The sequence below is a fragment of the Lacerta agilis genome, chromosome 4 (assembly GCF_009819535.1).
Source record: "Lacerta agilis isolate rLacAgi1 chromosome 4, rLacAgi1.pri, whole genome shotgun sequence".
In the NCBI taxonomy this organism is placed as follows: Eukaryota; Metazoa; Chordata; class Lepidosauria; order Squamata; family Lacertidae; genus Lacerta; species Lacerta agilis.
Genome location: NC_046315.1, coordinates 26,750,732 through 26,770,158, shown reverse-complemented (window position 1 = coordinate 26,770,158; position 19,427 = coordinate 26,750,732). Strand labels below are relative to the sequence as shown.

General features: G+C 41.9%; 1 protein-coding gene across 12 annotated transcripts in view; it reads right to left on the bottom strand.

Moving 5' to 3' along the window:
- Positions 1 to 1,930: 1,930 nt before the first annotated feature.
- The window catches only part of NBEA (neurobeachin), a 364,492-nt gene continuing 346,995 nt past the window's right edge, over positions 1,931 to 19,427 (bottom strand). For all 12 annotated transcript variants that reach the window (XM_033146505.1, XM_033146506.1, XM_033146495.1 and 9 more), the window contains 4 exons: positions 8,451 to 8,552; positions 6,642 to 6,838; positions 5,973 to 6,124; positions 1,931 to 3,738 (listed from right to left, as the gene is read on the bottom strand). In XM_033146505.1, the coding sequence (XP_033002396.1) occupies positions 3,648 to 3,738; positions 5,973 to 6,124; positions 6,642 to 6,838; positions 8,451 to 8,552 (542 nt within the window). In that variant the 3' untranslated portion in view covers positions 1,931 to 3,647. The remainder of the gene's footprint in view (positions 3,739 to 5,972; positions 6,125 to 6,641; positions 6,839 to 8,450; positions 8,553 to 19,427) is intronic.

Sequence of the window (19,427 nt, the reverse complement as noted above, 5' to 3'; positions counted from 1 at the left end):
TACCATATTGGACTTTCCAGGTAGCTTTCCAATTATTTGTAGTTTAAATTGCTTAGATAATTTAAAAGCAGAGGTTGCAAAAGCAGTTGATAAGGGATGGAAAGACAACTTAAGTTTTCACAAATGAAGGGGGGCGGGAATCGTATTTGATAGACTGATAGATGCTGGGAGAAGGGTAAACCAAGCCCTGTGCGAACCACTAATGCGTGGCTTTTAGCATCACTCTGTGTCCAATGTTGCAGCTTTGGTATGTGTGGCAGGACAGACACAAGCGGACCAAAATTAGTCATGTTTAGTAACTCTCATTTATTGCACTGGAAGAGACTTACACACCTCCTGAGAAACAGGAGTTAAAATACTTGGGCTAAATCACAATTCCAGACACATAAAAGCAGTATTATCAGCTTCGGCTTCACAACAAAACACATTGGAAAATGTAGCTATATGCTGCATACCAAGTTCTATATTTAAAAGATGTTTCTTTTTTATATGTAAGGGAGGGAGTAAGTTATGTATTTATATGCAACCATAGTGTGTTGTTTTTGCAGGGGGAAGAATGTCTCTTGAAGTTATCAAAACTCCCCTTTATCTCAGGAAGTCTGTTACAGATGCTGTTATCCCTGCTGCATAAGGGCTTGCTTCAAACTCTCTGCTTCCCTGTCAGCAGGGCTGATATACTGTATTATAACAAGCCTCCTCCATAACAACTGTTCACAGGCAGCGCTTGTAGCTTTACATGTGCAGCCTGCAAGATTCCTTGCCAGTATTAGGATGCTTCCACTTCTGGGTCTCTAATTAGACCTTCTCCCCTACACTTTTCTTCTGGGTGGAGGGTGCCTTAGGGAGGAACAGGGGGAGGGCTGTGCAAAGGGGGTTAACAGTAGAAAGGACTAAGTCATCTGCATTTCAAAATTAGAAATTTGCTAAACATAGATAGATAGATAAAATAAAGGTTCATGCATCTTCCCCTTGATGTTGGTGGAACAGCAGTGAGTATATTCAGAATATGTTTCATTACTGTTTCAGGCACCTTCTAGCTGCATAATACAAAGTAATATAACCTTCATTGTTACAGCAATGTTTTTCAGGCTGACTTGTCAAAAGGATGAAGTATAGTTTGTTTGTACCCAATGAAACAGAAAGACTTGTGTAGTGTTAATGAGTTTCTATAGGAATCTTAGCAGTGGAAAGACAGGGTTTTCTTTCTTGCTAAATTAGCATTGTGCCTCTGAAGTCAGGAGCACAGCGATTTGCCTTTATCTCATCTCTTTTTTTTCAACTTTAATTATAAGGAAATTCAAATTGTTCGCATTGCAGTTTAGTTTGCTTTATAATTAAGAGTTGTTAATCTGTTCATTATTTATTGGACTTGCTTTTATGAATTCTGCAATGTTTTAGTTACTTTTTTCTATATATTTTTTATGATTTTATTTCATTGTTTTCCACTCTGGTGTTGAAATGAAAACTGGATTATAAATACTTGTGGGGGAGGAGGAGTCTGGCAGTGGCTCTGAGAGCCAGTGTGGTGTAGTGGTTAAGAGCGGTAGACTTTTAATCTGGTGAACCGGGTTCGCATCTCCGCTCCTCCACATGCAGCTGCTGGGTGACCTTGGGCTAGTCACACTTCTTTGAAGTCTCTCAGCCCCACTCACCTCACAGCGTGTTTGTTGTGGGGGAGGAAGGGAAAGGAGAATGTTAGCCGCTTTGAGACTCCTTCGGGTAGTGATAAAGCAGGATATCAAATCCAAACTCTTCTTCTGGAAGTTCTTAGCCAGGGTCCTTCTCCATGGACCACTCCTGAGCTTATGGATGGATTGCATCTTTCTGAGTTAATTTTGCAGGCACTGCATCTGACTAAAAATTAGAATTTCCTTTTCCACCAGCAACATGACATTTGGGTCAAATGTTCAATAAAAAGAGAAGCAATCCATGAATTCTTTGCATATTTTATTTTTCTTTTTGATTTCCAACTCACACACATCTGGCATATTTTACATCTTTGCAATAAAACATGGTTACAATAGCTTAAGGAATTTATATATCCAAAATATTTCACCATGATCTTGAGATGAAATGAACTTATCTTCCAGATGTTCAATATTCTCCCAATTCTAAGCTACAAACTCAAGATATTGCTTACAGACCAATGATGAATAACTTAATCATTACATTGATTCCCCATGATTTCAGAATTTTATAAATACAAACAACAATGAAGAAGGTATTTAGTGCTAAAACTTACTAATACAAGGTGGAGAACAAATAAGAATCACATCAATAAATAATGATATGTTTCTGGTGCCAGTACAAAGAATCCGTTACCTTGTTTTAATCTTTTTTAAATAAATGACTGCAAGTGAGTGTAAAGTCTGAGAAAATTACATTCCTGTTACATGCCTCATAGCCCTACCGACACAATATGTACATCTATGACAATACAGTCACCAAATATACAAAGAAGAAACATGAAGTAAAGTGTATATACCCCTGGGTGTGTTACTTGATCCGTAGAATGTGCGGCAAATTATCCTGATAATCATCGTTACAGTATTGTCAGACATGAAGTGCCGTCAACAGAGAATGTGGCTTAACGCGTGACTTTCAGAAGAATGTAAAAGAACAACCCCAATGAAGCTAAGGTCCTTTTTAACCAAGCTTTATTTCCAAGGAAATGAAGAGAAAATCTTAATTGCTCTCTCCCTGCAATGTACAGTATGCCAAATGTGATGAATCTAGAAGTCTAGCACTCTTGCTTTGGTGGGAGTATTAAGCACGCGAGCATCCTCTCATCTCTCTTCCGTGCTCCTGCCTTTCTATCGTGGTACTAAATTAATAAAGGAAGGATTTTCTCTTCCTCTTGCAACGCATAAATATGGCAAACAATGGCTTCATATCCAAACGCTTCATGTCATAAGCAAAAACTCCACTTAGAAGGGGGGTGGCGTGAGATTGAAAAGAGCAAACCATATTTCAGTGGCAATGACAAAACTGCGGCTTGTGCCCCATTTCAACCCTTAAATGCAAGCTGGGCCCTTAGGCAGTTCACTTCAATCTGTGAATGTCGCCATTTCATCAAGACATTCAGGTTTAAAGTACATGCAAGTTGTAACTCCACAATAAAGTTAAGAAACATTTTTTTGTTATTTATACAAGGTTTTACTTTTACAAAAGTATCCCTTTAAAGTTAAGATGTGCATCTGATGTACAAAGTATCAAACGTAGGTTTTTTATCCTTTTAATTATTTTTTTCAGCTTGAAAAGAGGCTGGAAATGGGAAATGTATGCTAGGTTCATGGCCCCAAACAATGTAACAACCAGACACAAGTTTCCTCAGAATATTCAAAAGTCTCTTGTGACGTGTTCTCTACTAGCTTTTCTCAGTAAACAAATGTATATGAAATAATTACCAAAACATCTCCTAAGTCATTATAATTTACATGATACAAGCTCATTTCTGCAGCAGCTGGTGTTCGGTTGTGAAAAAACACACAAAGTAAATGGTTGCTGACTACAATGGACAGCTATTGCTGGGTGTAATGGAATGTACAACGGAGGTCGATGCAGACTTGTTTTTCCACCAGAGATTATGCCTTTCAGTAGCACTTGTGCTCTCAATTTCGCCTTTGCTTTCAGTTCTTCACTCCGGTTCAATATCTATTCTGATGCTCATAATGCCACCGATTAAAATCTATATTAAAAGCTACAATGCTACCAGAAGCCATGCCAGTAATTAGAGTCCTGAAAGAGAAACAGACACACAAACTGTACATACTGAGTTATTTTTTTTAAAAAAATGTTCACAGCAGTCAGGTTTTTCCACCCTCAAACTATACTTATGCTGGTTCCAAAGATCATAGAATCATATTAGACATACAAGAACAATGATGGAAATGTGATATTCTGCTACTGCATCTAACTTGCTGCATAACACAGATGTACAGGTGAAACTTGAAAAATTAGAATATCATGGAAAGGTTCACTTCTTTTTTCAGTGTATCTGAAGAAGTGTGTATGCACACGAAAGCTCATACCAAGAACAAACTTAGTTGGTCTCTAAGGTGCTACTGGAAGGATTTTTTAATTTTTTACTTTTGTTTTGACTATGGCAGACCAACACGACTACCTACCTGTGATTAAACTCCAGTAGCTAATGAAAACAATTGCTTACATAAATGGACTTTCCCATGATATTCTAATTTTTCGAGTTTCACCTGTATTTCTGGGTAGGCAAGTGACTGAAATGAGGGATTTTTATTGAGCCATGGCTGCCTCCATCTCCCCTCTGGTGTGCTGCTAATGAGAAGCCTTGGTCAATGAAAGCTGAAACCATGCCAACAATGAAACATGTTGAATTCTAGCCAGATTATTTCTTTTTTAAAAAATTAAAATTACACATGTATATCCTGCCCTTCTCCAAAGGAAGTACAGTGGGATAGTCCCATGACTATCTTCACAACAGCACTGGGAACAAGGCTGGCTCAAGACATTTAGGCATCTGAGGTGAACCACAAAATCTCCCCCTCCCAGAGAAGAAAGGGTGAGTGAAGATCTACATCAGGAACAAGGGGGCTTGGAATCAAATCAACCTTACCCAGTGGTTGAACTAGGAATAAAAAGCTGTTGCAGTGGGAAAGGGGCCTACTCAGAATCATGCTGGCCGGGTGCAGAGCTCAGGAGACCCCAGAGTGCAGCACTCATCATTTCTCCCCTAGGGTGGGAGGAGACCAGCAGATCCTCTCATTTGCCAAGAGACTACTATAGAGGCAGTATTGTGGGGGCTACTGAGGAGGCAGCAGATCCAGCCTCCAAGGAGCAGCCATCAATGCTACTACAGAAGTGGCAGGCAATGCATTCCCTGGAGGCTGGATCTGCCCTGTGGATCCTGCCACCCGAGGTGGTTGCCTCACCTTGCCTAATGGGTGGGCTGGCCCTGCTGGGGAAGGAAGGTAGAAATAATGAGTTGCTGACACAGTGAGGCAGTGCTGTGGATTCCTCCCCCCCCCAAAAAAAACTGGTACTGCTGCTGCTTACCTGAAAGGTGTGGAGGTGGAGCAGGGCAGATGTGAGGTCAAAGCTGTGCAGGTTCACTAGCAGAAATGCTGGATTGGCTCTGTCAGTGTTTGCCTGCACATCCATGAACTCACCGCCATCCTGCTGCCAAACCATCCAGGGAAGCAGCAGCGATACCGAGTGGCTCCATGGCATCAGCTGCTGATGAAGTTAATGCTTGGCTCTTCTAATGTGCATCATAGCTGAGAAGGGATTTGAACTTGGAACATCCCAAGGGGGTCCTTGCATGAGAATCTATCTGGTACACCACATTACTATCCACAATCCGGACCATGGGGGGTCACAGCTTTATAGCATTAAGCCGATGTTTCACAAGTGCGTAAGTTGGCTCATCACATTCCATTTTGTGTTTGGGTGTAGGGAAAGAAACAATTGCATACTGATTCAGTAGTAGAGAGAATATGTAGAATCACCCCAGGGAGGTTCGCCTGGTGCCTTCATTATAGATTTTTAGGCACCATGCGAAAACATCCCTCTTCAACCAGGCCTTTGACTGATTACTATTCTACAGCCTTTTAAATGTGTCTGTGGGAAGGGCGGAGTATTGTTTTGTTGTTTGGTTTTAATTATTTACATGTCTTTTTATCTTCTATTTTATTCTGTGACCTGCCCTGAGATCTTACGATGGAGGGCGGTATATAAATTTAATAAATAATAACAATAATCTCCATCTTTAAAATGTAAGGAAGTAGGAGCCCAGTCGAAAATGCAGCATGAGAAGTCTCCCGTAATGCAGCAGAATTGAATAAGAAAATTAGAAGCTGTACTGCTTAATCCAGAAATCATGGAGAGGTGAATTGTATTGTGTGTTTCAAAGAGAGGCTGAATTACTTGGGGGTGGGGAGACAAATAAAATGTACAAGTTTGAAGAGCCTCACTGCTTCTCTTGGGCTGCAACTTACCTCTGATCATGAGACAGGTCCATTGCCCTAATGCCAGCATCACAGCCAGGGTAAATGTAGAGCTGCTTGAAGTCACAAGCCTGCCATACTTCCACGACTCCATTATCGCCACCTGTAACCAGGTTCTGCCCATCGCTGCTCAGGAGGATAGCCTACAGATGAGTCAAAATGAATAGTGACATTAAATGCTGTGTAGACTAACACAAACAGCTTCTGTGAGAGGAGTATTTCCTTGTCCAGCCTAGGACAGGAGCAAAGAAGGCTTTGCTGGAAGTCACCATGGATCATTTCTGACTTTGCCCTGCAACAAAGGTGCCATCAGTAACACCTCAAGAACTCCCTTTACTCTCCCCGAGGTGTCAGTGATGGATTGGACTCCTCAGGGCCCTGTATTCATGTCTTGCCTCCTAGTCAAGGGAGGACAGATGTCAAGCCATGTAAACTTTCAAAGGATAGACACTTTAAAATCTTTGTTTAAAACAGATATACAGGAATGATCAAGTGCTCAGTTTTAAAAACAGAGAGTTCAATTCTAGATTGAATTAGAGCCGAGACGTTTTTCCAGTAAATGTGATCCCTAATTTTCCAGTGATCACTAATTTCTCATGAGACTTCTTCAAGCATTACTCTTGTTATACATCATAATAAGTTATGAGAGGAAATATTTACCCTGGTTGAGTCGTTGATCTCCATCTGTGCCAAGAGTTTTCCATTAATGCTAAAATTGCTGAACCTGCCTCGTTCATAGTAGATGATACAGTGGCCTTCACTAGATACTGAAATTAAGCGAGGATACAAGCAGTTTTCTGTTCCTTCGAGTGCTCTCAGCAAATCTCCAGTAATTGTGTGCACCAGGCAAGGTCCTTCTGTATATTGACAAATAATACAGTATATATAACAGAGAGGCACATAATTTAGTTAAATTATGCCAAATGCATACAGAGATGGCACATATTGGTATATAAACAGTGAAAGAATATGCCTCTGATCTAAAGTGGCGCTTTAGCAAAGTGAAATATACATTTAAACAGTGAATCGCTTTCAAGTAGTGTGCACATGTGTGTGTGTGTGTATTTTCACATTCCCATTGCTGAGCAGAACAATCCCAGCCCACAAATCTCCTGGCTGGAAGAGGTTAGGAATCAGGTGGAGGTTCCTTCCAGCCAACAAACAGGAGAAATTCTGCTGGGGAAGTTACATCCAGCACAGAGGCTTACAATACACCCACAGAAACATCTACCAGTGGCGTTTCTGCAGGCAATAGCTGCTACTATAGCTGCCCCCCCCCCAGTGCTCCAGGGATAAAGCAGATGTGGTTTTGGATATACTTCGCTTCCCCAAGAGGAAGCCATGCAAGTCTGGAGCTGGTCTAGGCAGTTTTCCCACTGGTTACAAAAGGGAGATACATTGCTTCCCTTACCCTGGTGCCTAATGCAAGCCGGGAGGTCTATGAAAGTGGTGGATCACCCACCACTTCATTTCCCTACCTCACTGACAATTGTGGTATGAATGTTTAAAATGATACTTTTTTCTGAAGCAAGTCAGTGGTCTAAGTCATTGCACCCTGTCCATATTTATCAAATATTTAGTATCTGTACAGCAGGAACACTTTGTAGCTGAAGTTTGGTGCTATCTTAAATAGTTGTGTTTGTGACTCTGAATATAAGAGAATGACACACTCCTTTTTGTACCCTACTGTGGCAAGAGATTTGTCATTCTGATACAAAAACCAAGATATTCAATGAATAATACATCCTTTCAGCCACATCTTGGATATCATTGTATGAAAATTACCCAGGAAGTAAACTATTACACAGCTTTGTCTTGTTTTTAAGTATACTGTGCAGCAGACTAGCTTCTTTGAGACAAATGGTTGTGTGGTGATAAATTAGTTGGATTTTAAGGTGCCACGGGACTTTTTTTGTCCCTTTGGCATCAAGAGAAAAGCACAGCAGCTCTTCTGGAACCATGTATACAAATTCAATACACAGAATGACTGTGGCATTTTCTTAGATGCATCCATTCAAATCATGATTTGTACACACAGTTTGCAGCACGTGGGCAAACCCATTTACTGCCTTCCTGCCTCTGGTCCTTCATTCACTCATAAGCATCATTGATACTCAATTTTCCACACCTCAAAAACTATTCCCATATCTAGGAGTTTTTAAGAATAAAACTTTCCACTTTCACCAGACAAGCTGAAACTATTCACAAACAATTAATTACTGAATTTTCAGTTCAGCAGCTAGGATGCTTGCAAACCTCCATGGGCTCATAGCAGCCCATGGTAGCTGAGGGCAGTGGTGGAAGTTTACAAGCAGGCAGGCTGGTGGCAGATGAAGCTCTGCAGAGGGTACAGAAATTAAAATAGATAGCATGTAGGATAATGAGAGGAGGATGAAATTATACTTATCCTGAGGCAAATCTTACTGATGAGGAAGTTTCAAATTTGTAAGACTAAAATTGACAACTGACCTTTAGCACCACTTATGACAAGTCCCAGTTCGGCACACACTGATACGCAGACAACTTCGTGATCGTGACCAGTCAGAACGGCTCTGGGAGCAGGATAATCACCTAAAACAAATCACACACAAAAAGGTAAGACATCTCACGTAAAATATAATTCATCAGCAACAAATTATAAGACATGTGGTGTGTTCTAATATTTTAAAGTCCAGCCATGAGATTTAGAAATGTAAGCATGGTTTGAAAATAAGCTTTTAAAATAAATATTGGATTGCAACGTACATTCATATGACACTAGGACCAGAGGTTTTAGGGAAACATCTTTTAAAAAATAATTATTTTAAAAAATCACAATAAAATGCTAGTTACAGGTGGGTAGCCGTGTTGGTCTGCCATAGTCAAAACAAAATCGAAAATTCTTTCTAGTAGCACCTTAGAGACCAACTGAGTTTGTTCCTGGTATGAGCTTTCGTGTGCATGCACACTTCTTCAGATACACTGAAACAGAAGTCACCAGATCCTTAAATATAGTGGGGGAGTGGGGAGGGGTATTACTCAGAAGGGTGGTGGGAATGGGTGATAGGCTGATAAGTGTGGAAAACCTGAGTAATACCCCTCCCCACTCCCCCACTATATTTAAGGATCTGGTGACTTCTGTTTCAGTGTATCTGAAGAAGTGTGCATGCACACGAAAGCTCATACCAGGAACAAACTCAGTTGGTCTCTAAGGTGCTACTAGAAAGAATTTTCAATAAAATGCTAGGTACTATAATTTGCATGAAAAAGAATAGATTGAAAAGAATTATTTTAAGTGGCACAGTCCACACACTTATATTTATTATACTGGCAGGATTAGTCTGCAAGACTTTGCCACTCCAAGCAACTGCAATTTTCCAGAGGATGTGGGTGCAAATCTAAGATCACTTGCAACTTTGCCCAATATATTGGTGTGACCACTTGTGTCCCATGTGCTGTCTAGCCAGGCTGCCTAATTATGGATGATGCCTGCCTTGGTTCATAGCACCTTGGCTGGTGCTTATTTAGTGCTTAATAATAATAATAATAATAATAATAATAATAATAATAATAATTTTTTTTATTTATACCCTGCCCTTCCCCGCCAAACTGGGCTCAGGGCGGCTAACACCAATAAAATCACAACAAAAGCATAAAACAATTCATTAAAATACAGATTAAAATACAATTTAAAATTTAATCTAGACTGCAGCCTCATTTTTAAGTAGCCCACCAACCACACCAAAAGAATAAAACATCAGGGTTAAACTGAAGCCAACCTAAAGGCTAGGTAGAAGACTGTTCCACCAAGTCGGGGCCAGTACTGAGAAGGCCATGGCCCTAGTTGAAGCCAACCTAGTATCCTTGTGGCTCGGGACCTCCAAAAAGTTATTATTTGAGGACCTTAAGGTCCTACCCGGGACATATCAGGAGAGGCGGTCCTTAGGTATGAGGGTCCTAAGCCGCATAGGGCTTTAAAGGTCAAAACCAGCACCTTAAACCTGACCCTGTACTCCACCAGGAGCCAGTGCAGCTGGTAGAGCACTGGATGAATGTGGTCCTGTGGCAAAGACCCCGTGAGGAGCCTCGCCGCGGCATTCTGCACCCGCTGGAGTTTCTGGGTCAGCTTCAGGGGCAGCCCCGCGTAGAGCGAGTTACAGTAATCAAGTCTGGAGGTGACCGTCGCATGGATCACTGTGGTCAGATCAGGGCGAGATAGGTAGGGGGCCAACTGCCTAATACGGCGAAGATGGAAAAATGCCACCTTTGCTGTGGCTGTAACCTGCGCCTCCATGGAAAGTGAGGCGTCAAAGGTTACACCCAAACTCCTGACAGAAGGCGCTGGCACTAATTGCACCCCGCAAGAGATGGGAGTTGCCCCCCCCAACCCCATGTCGTCTCGATCCAGCCAGAGGACCTCTGTCTTCGAAGGATTTAACTTTAACCGGCTCCCACGCATCCATACAGCCACAGCCTCCAAGCACCTGGTCAGTGTGTCTGGGACCGAGTCAGGGCGGCATTCTATCAATAGATAAAGCTGGGTGTCATCAGCATATTGATGACAACCTAGCCCAAAACTCTGGACAATCTGGGCGAGAGGGCGCATAAAGATGTTAAAAAGCATCGGGGAAAGGATTGCGCCCTGCGGAACTCCACACACCAAGGAGTGCCGCGGCGACAACTCCCTCCCTAGCGCCACTCTCTGTCCCCAACCTGAGATAAAGGAGCGCAGCCATAGTCAGACTGTGCCCAGACGTCAGCACTTATAGAATTGCCTTTCTTTGCGAAAACAAGGCAATTTGCAAAATAAAACCAGTTTTATAAATAACAATAAAACATAAGCCAGAATATACAGAGTTCAGTAATGCAAATAGAAAGGAAATTCTGTTCACATTTTTGTGTGTGTGTTTCACATTCTTTCTTACTTAAGCTCCACATGAATATGTTGGCAGTAATATTATGAAGGGTCAAATTACTATGAAAACCATGAAAGCTTTTGGCCAAGATGTGGGTCAGGCTCTGTCAAATGTTCCCAAACTGGAATAACTGTATTGGGTTTTCCTGCTTTCTATTAAACTTTGTATGTGTGGGTTTCTTGTCTCAGTCTAGCCTCCTGTTCAAAGGTCCCTGTGATGGCCTGGGATTCAGACTCGGATGCTGAACCTGAGGGATCCCAGCCTGCACAGGATTCCCCGCCTCCAGAACCAGGAGAGCTAGGGCTGGGGCTTGAGCCTGAAGGGTCGTCACCTGTGCTGGATCCTCAGGTGCAGGCACCTGCTGAGTCTGCTCTGGCTCCTGATGGGATGGACGACCCATTGCCTGCAGGTGCTCCACTCTCAGCACCGTCAGAGGAAGCTGAGGTTGCCCCTGGGTCCGGTAACCCACCAGCCTCTCCTGAGCTGCAGAGGCTCAGGGCAGAGAGGTGAAGGAAACTAAGTTCCTGCAGGAGGAGTGCTTGCCTCCAGGCCAGAAGGAGAGGCGAGTCACCGGACGATTGGGGCCACCCTATGCCTCGGGGCAGATAAAAGCCAGCCAGTCCCAGCCCCAAGTTGTGTGAGCAACACAGTTGCTACTGTGTGCCTGCCTGTGTCTATGCCTGACCTGTACCTTGCCCTGCTACCTGCCTTGCTCCTTGCTGGACTGACTCCCTGTTGGACTGCTGAACCTTGGACTGGACATTGATCCTGCTTCTTGGACGAACCCCTGGTGTGTTCCTGACCTCTGACTACCCAGCTAGACCCACAGACTGTTACCTGACCCTACCGCCACCCCGTCCCAGGACTTGGTTGCTTCACTGGACCCACCGCTGTTGCCTGGGACTGCTGACCATGCCCCACTCAGCCCCGGGTGAGTTTCTGGTCTTCCCAACTGGAGTCCTCAGGGCCGGGCACCCCCGGGGCCAGCAGAGTCCCATAGGGTGTGGACTGATCTTTCAAGGCTTTGGAATATGGAGGATCTTGCTTCAATGAAGTGAGTTAGCCAAAAGGCAGGATCCTTTCAGAATGGGTCAGTTTTGACATCAGGTCAATAGGTGACTTGGGAGGGACTCCTCATGTTAGTACTTCACCTGCATGAGCAGTATAACATTAAAGTTATGCACTCAGGTGAAAGGCCAGCTCTTCTGTGAACCCACCATACCCACGTGCTACAGTTTGATCAGGTCTCCCACTGTCCTCCCATTTCTCTTGATACCAGAGAACCTCAGCTTTGTACATTTTGAATATGTTGGGTCACGATTACATGACAGCAACTAGCATGCTCTATTTGGTTATGTAAATAGCAGGCTCAGGGAAGCTTGAACAGCCCAGGGCCATGGGGATGGAAGGGAGAAACTACCTCTCTCTCTCTCTCTCTCTCTCTCTCTCTTCTCTCCTCTCCTTGACAAGTCTCCCATTTTTGAAGCTGCTGTTTGCATTTCAGTGGAAGCTTCCATTGAGATCAAAAGAGCCTTCCCTTGAAATGTAAATAGGAATTTCAGAGAAGCCCCTTTTTTGTAAAACCACGCAGGAGAGAAAGAGTTAAACCTTCTCTGCACACCTCTTCATAATCCTAAGGTTGTTCAGGCATCCCCACAGCTGTTACTTACACAACAACAACAACAACAACAACAACAACAACAACAACAACTGTGCATGTTAATTGCACATGCACAATGTCATGTGGTGTCTAGTTTGCTGTTTGATCCATGCTTTAGAGTTGATTCAAATGTACATTAATTGATGTGCAGAGAGAAATTGTGATTTTTGAAGTACACTAAAGACATAGGAGAGAATGTAAAGGAATCATGTCTAAAAACATGATTACTGATACTATGCCACTCCCAAACTGCCCCCTGACAGCTTTTCAGTCATATATTAATTGTAAGTGTAGTTCTGAAAATGGCCACTTTTGATGTGTTCCTATGTGCACTTTGGGAAACATTCTGGGTGGTATTCAACTAAATTTTACTCAGAATAAACTCATTAAAATTAATGGACATAGCTAAGTTACAGGTCTACTCTGAGTAAAGCTTAGTCCAATACCACCCCCCAGGTTGGAAACCCCCCCCCAAAACCTAAGATTTTTCCACATGTGTAACAAATGCACCCATAGTTGACATCACTTGCACAACAGGATTAAGTTTGCAAGGGAAAGTGTACATTTGGAATTTCTTAAGTCTTAATGTATCACTTTTCAAGCAAAAAAAGAGTTGTTTAGAAACAGGTTTTGTTGTATGTCTCAGATTATCCACCACTTGAAATAAATTAAATTCAGTCCAAACCTCCATTTCAAAATAAACAGATACATATTTGCCACGGAGAACAAAGACCCATATGCGCGTAGAAAAAAGCCAGAGAAGAACAAGGTTATTACAGAATTTGGGGTGTACATGGAGACGATAAGGAAAGTGAGAGTAGTTTCCCTGTTGTGAAAGTGTATGCAGGACTGGCACCAGCACTGTCTGAAAGGATTGTGTGCGTGCGTGACAGTGAAAACAAGAAGGAAGCTAGGAAAGGCTGCAATACATCTGTTCTGTGTCTCTGGGCAGGATGTGCAAGGTTTTGATAGGAAGGGGCCGTTTCTGTGGTTTACTGCATGTTTTGTTGATTCTCTATTGCTAGCATAAGGGAGATGGAGGTGAAAAATAGAAATTATGTAAAGGAATGATGCAATCCTCTGGAAGATGTTTGTGTCCTTTCACCTTTCCTGACACAACAGCCCGTTACAGGGAACGACTACAATGGATGACTGCAATTTTTAAAAGTCTAGTGGCATTTGTGCATATGCTACATGAAGCATTTGATTAGAGATGGGCAACTTGTTCAGCACAAAGAGTCATATAGGAAACACATCAGGAGACAAAGAGTCTTGGCTCAATTGCATATTTCAGAAAGATGCTAAACTACAGCTGGCAGAGGGCTTGAACTTATTCTACAATATTCTTATTTTGAAATTGCTATTCTCAAATGTGAATTACTTGAGTTGGCCCTTGAAAAACCTTGAGAGTTTCTTTGACAGTTGAAAGGAAAGCAAAGAAAGGCAAACCAGCCTATTATCTCTATTATGCATGATTCTGGAATACCAAACACACAGTTCTCACTGAAGCTGCAGGTTATCTATAATTAAATTGAATCTGTACTGCGATCCACTTCATTTGCCAAGGCAAGAGCCCACGAGGACAAATATGGTCCCTGAAAGCAAATTTTTAAAGAAATCCTAGCTATACTATGCTTTCCAAAGCCTTTAGAATCAATCATAGCTTTGCAATAACAGTGAGTATCATTTCACCCTTTAGGGACAAATGAAAGAAAATACAGTTTTAATCAGAGATATATTCTTCCAACAAAGCCACTGTGTGGGGGAGGAAATCTCACCCCACATTACATTTCACTGCAAAAGGCAGAATGTCATGGACCTTAGCAATCATTCACAATCCAGTAAAATATTCTGTCACCAGCACATCACCACTGATAGATGCAGCGAGAGGTTAAAGGCTGTGGCACCAGGGGAGCTGCAGGTGAAACTTGACCACTGTGAATTGAAACAGCATCACTTTGAACTCACAGTAATTTCCCCAACGTGGCACCTCTGTATCTGCAGTAGAATCACTTCAGGGCAAAATGATAAAATATACGAGACCAAGCTACCAAAACAGTTCCCTCAATGTAGTTTAAAATAAGAAGCTCGCTTTTGTTCTCCGCAATGGACATAATATGTGATTTGATTTCTGTGGATGACCAAACGTCTTCCGAATCTAAACAGATAAATATTATTAATCTTTTTATTATTATTATTCTGAGGTGTGCTCGTTTCCTTGCAACCTAATATTTCAGGTGCAATGGAAACTTCTCTCTCTCCTGCCACACCCCAGTTTTAGAAAGCACAGCAGTACAGTTGTTTTAAAAAGCAGGAGCCATCAAAGCATCTCATCCTTGGCAGAACAGTTTTCTTATCTGAAGGAAACCAAGAGCACTGAAAACTAAGCATTTATACTATTACCTATAGACCAGGAAGAGGCAACAAAAGATCCTGAGGATCAAATCCCAGGGAAGCACTGTTCCTTACTTTTCTCTACGACAACCTGCCTGTGGGTAAGCAGCCCAGATCTTTCTGGGCTGGAGATAACCAGCAGGCCTGACATTGCTATTCCTATTCTAGTTCAGGAAAGTGAAGGCTCGGACACATGTAAGCACTTTAAATATGCAGCATATAGCAAACAGGTGTGTGTTCTTGGCTCCCTCCATTGCCCATGTTTCTTCTGCTCCCTTGCTTCCCACACATGCAGAATGGGCAGATACCCATTCCAATTCACTGTGCTGTTTTTTGGGAGGAGAGGGAGGTCAAAGCAGGATTTGCTGCTGCCGCCACCACCTCTCCTCTCGGAGTCTCTTTCCTATTTTCATTGTGAGTGATGGGCTGGAAGAGAAGCTATTCTGACAAGAAATACAACAATGAACGCTGGGAATGCCATCTTGTGGCTTGATACAAGCCATGGCCTGAAGTGAGTTCGCACCTGCCCTATGACTATTTCTTGGGCTCTGATATTAACTCCCCAAGGCCTAAGGGAGCTTCCTATGAAGCCGAAAAGTTACACCAAACCTGGGGTTGTATCTGTCCCACAATGGACAGGAAATAAGGCATACAAAATTCACATGGCTATATTTTTGTGGGAGGAAATGGTGGAATACAAGGGGCACAACAAGCATGCATGCAAGTCTGATTGCAAACACAGATATGTGAGTCTATAACTGTGTGACCTTTTTCATTAAGCAATCAAAAGTCATTTTACCCCTGAGCTGGCCTAACACAGTTTCAATGTGATTTTGAAGAAACTACACTGCAAACAACAGATCTGAGTGTGCAAACAAAGCCTGCTATACTAGCCACCTCTCAAATAACATGAAGTTGGAAGAAATAAAATGTACAAATGCAGGGGATGTTTTAAGTCTAATGATCCTCTCCTTCCAATTTATTTAGAGAGTCTTTTAGATTTGAAATATTTACTTACAAGTGACTTAAAATACCTTGAAAAGTGTTATTCAAAAAATCAATATTGCTCTCTCCCTGGAATTCTTTATAGACACATTTAGTATTTCCAATGCACGGGGCTGTTTACTACAGTCATTTACTGAAGTACTGAACTTTCCCTTTAAGCATATGTAAAATGTGTCAAGTGATACAAAATGCACTTTAGTGCCTTTAAGGGATATTTCCTTTTAATTGGTCCACAAACTGAGCTTTGGGCTGGTTGACACAACGTGCTCATAGTGCTCAATGCAAACACGGCCAGGGAAAGCAACATTAACTAACACCTCTGGTGACTATCTGGTATGTAATGAGAAATGTCAAGTCCCAAGATCAATGAAGTTTCAGACTCTGGGGACACAACAGGAATAGCATTGATCCTTTTAAAGAAACCAGTCAAAGGCTGAACGCAATATATTGCACAGATAGGCTCAAGAGGATAAGCGGCCAAGTCCAGCATACCTACATGACAAAAAATTCAATCAGCTCTTAGCACAAGCTGCTGGCTCCATTCTCCCTCTTTTCATGCAAGGAGAAGGTTCCAATTAAAGTGTGCAAATTAATTTTTATCACTTCCAAATTAGTTTCTGAATTTGTGTCAGTTTCAGAAGAAAACATCTGTCCTTCACTTTCGTTGTTGCAATTTCAGCTATTTGGGTATTTGCTCAAAGATTCAGATTTTTTCCTCAACCTTTTTTTTAAAAAGTGTGTGTGTGTGTGTGTGTGTGTGTGTGTGTGTGTGTGTCTGTGTCTGTGTATGATATAGCAAGTCATCTATTTAGTGCAGGCTAGAGATGCAAAAGAAACGATGCAAATTCATAGTCAGAATTAGATTCACCTAGTTATAGAAATGGTTTAGGTGGAACAGTTTAGTAAATGGTATAATAAACACCTGTTTTCTCTAACTATTACTATTTGCACAGCCTGATCCAAAACAGTATCTGGAACAGTGACCCAGGATATCAGCACTTCACATGCCCCAACTTTTACAGGCATTGGACCCTAGTCCAAAAACTGTACCCTCCTATCATGAAACCTCAAACTGCATTCTGCACACAAGGGGGGAAATGAATGGGGCTGGGGCATGGAAGGTGCTGAGAATCTATACAGAGCAGCATATTACAAGAGTTCAATGCTGTAACAGATTTGCCAGTCCTATTGTAGCAAAAGCCAATATAGATTCCTAGTTGCCTAAATAGCTTGCAGCTTCCATGGAGGCCCAACTCCCTCCATATGCTACACAGTCCAGAGCATCAAATTTGTTACTTAAAAAAAAATGTAAACTCTTTTCTGCTGGAAATTTTCAAATATAAGAAGCTTTCAGGGGTTCCAGCTCCAGGGAGCCAAGCCCTTTTGCCCCCCCCCCTATTTTTGGGTAGGAGCCAGTCCCACAATGTCCACAACTCCAGTGGGCTGCTCCTTCCCCTCCTGCTGCTGCTGTGGAGGGGAAGGAGGTTTGAAAGAGCCTTCTGCTGCTGGTGGTGCCAAGAAGAGGAGGAGCTACCAGCCATGAAGCCGCTGGGTTGTTGTTGTTGTTGCTGGTTGTTGCACACATTAACTGGCACATGCTAATACCCCTCATGGTGCAATTCCATATATGTCTCTTCGGAAGGGTTCAGTGGGGCTTGTTCCCAGTCCCAGGTAAGTATTGTGCATAGGACTGCATCCACAGTCTCATGAATAGCAGAAGAACTAGCAATGGGGCATCTTAACAATGTATAGGCAACTAATTTAGTTTCTCTTTTAGAAATGATCAAAACCAAAAATATGGAGGTGAAACATGTGTCATGTATACATGCACATGTATGTGAAATTTCAAAATACAGGTTTACAAGTGCTGATTTACCAAAATAAGGAAAGGAGAGACCCTCCTTTATATGATTTTCTGAAATAACTGAAGTTCCTTTTAGTAATTGGATGCACTGAAGCTGAAATTGATAATTAACTGTCTTTCAGCTTAAAGGATCATTAGAAAGTCAAGCACCTAGCCCACATAATTACTGTAACCTGACATTTTTCTTTTGAATTCCTTACCTCCTTATGCTCTGCGATATAAAATATCTTATCTGTGTCTCCAGATGACAGCTTTTGAGAAACTAATCCTTTTCTGAAAATATCATCTGCATCTTCCTAGAGATTCATTTTAAAGATGTTAACTAATTGGATTTAACCTACACTGTACATCTCACTTTCATTTTTCTTACAAGATAAGCCCTAATCTCCTGGCAGTAAATGTGCAGGAACTGTAAATGTTACAAAGAAATATTTCTTAATATAACTGCTCTGTTGACTTAACACTGTGTTGCCCAGTTTAAATATAAGATCTGGGGCTGACCATACTGCCATCACAAGTGGTGGATACAGCCACTACTGGTAGTAAAATAAGTGAGGAAACCCAGTGAATTTAGTCACAGGTCAACAATTACAGTATCAAGGAAGTATGAAGGAAGTATGATGGAATTAGTTGGGTAGCACTACAATCTTCATGAAATATCAACAGATCACCTTGCTGGTCCTGTGGCATTGTAATGAATCCAAATAAGAACTCTGGCCAAAGGTTTTAACAAAAAAACATACGTTTACTCATAAGTAATTCCAAACGTATTATCAATTCTGTAAAGAATTACAGTCTTAAACAACAAATAGTTTCATATGAAAATTTTCCTTAAAGTCTTTTAGAGATGGATGTCAGGGCTTCTCCAATGCGTGTCAGGTGTAAACCAGGGAGACCAGGACAGGGCCCCGTTTCGGCATGGATGCCTTCTTCAGCTTGTTTTTTATGGTCCTGTGGCATGGCAAGTGAAGAGGGCCATATATATTGTTCCTGCACTCATGGCCAGATGTTTTGGACTACAACTCCCATCCGCTATAGCCAGCATGGCCAATGATCAGGGATCATGGAAGGTGTAGTCCAACAATATCTGGAGAGCACCAGCTGGCTATGCCAGCTCTAGAGAGAAGTGCTGTATTACCAGATAGGCAGAGTAGCACCGGCCTATAGGCTGCACCCCTTTTAGGGGCCCTGCGACAAAGGTTAAAATAGATTGATTTGATCTTGAACAAAAATTACAATCAATGTGATCCCACTAGAATGTGTGCACGAGAGGGACGCCAAGATTTTGACTGCCCAGGGGCCTCCACAGGGTTTAATTTCGCACTGCTGGAGAGGTCATGATGGCTGAGGTAGTAAACACTGAGGGGGGGGGGATAGAACAAAGCCACAACAGGAATAAGATGAACAGTCCATGTATTTTCAACAAGATTCTGTAAAATACAAAGTTCTATGACTTATACTTGGGGACAATTTGGAAAAGCTACTTAAAATGTTATCAAGGCTCTATAACTGCTTGCTTTGTTCTTCCCAAAGTGGCAAGCTATCTGGTATTATGCATATTATTTCTACTTGATTTTTAACTTTTTAACAAACATGTAGCCCACAATTTATGATTACTATAAAACAGT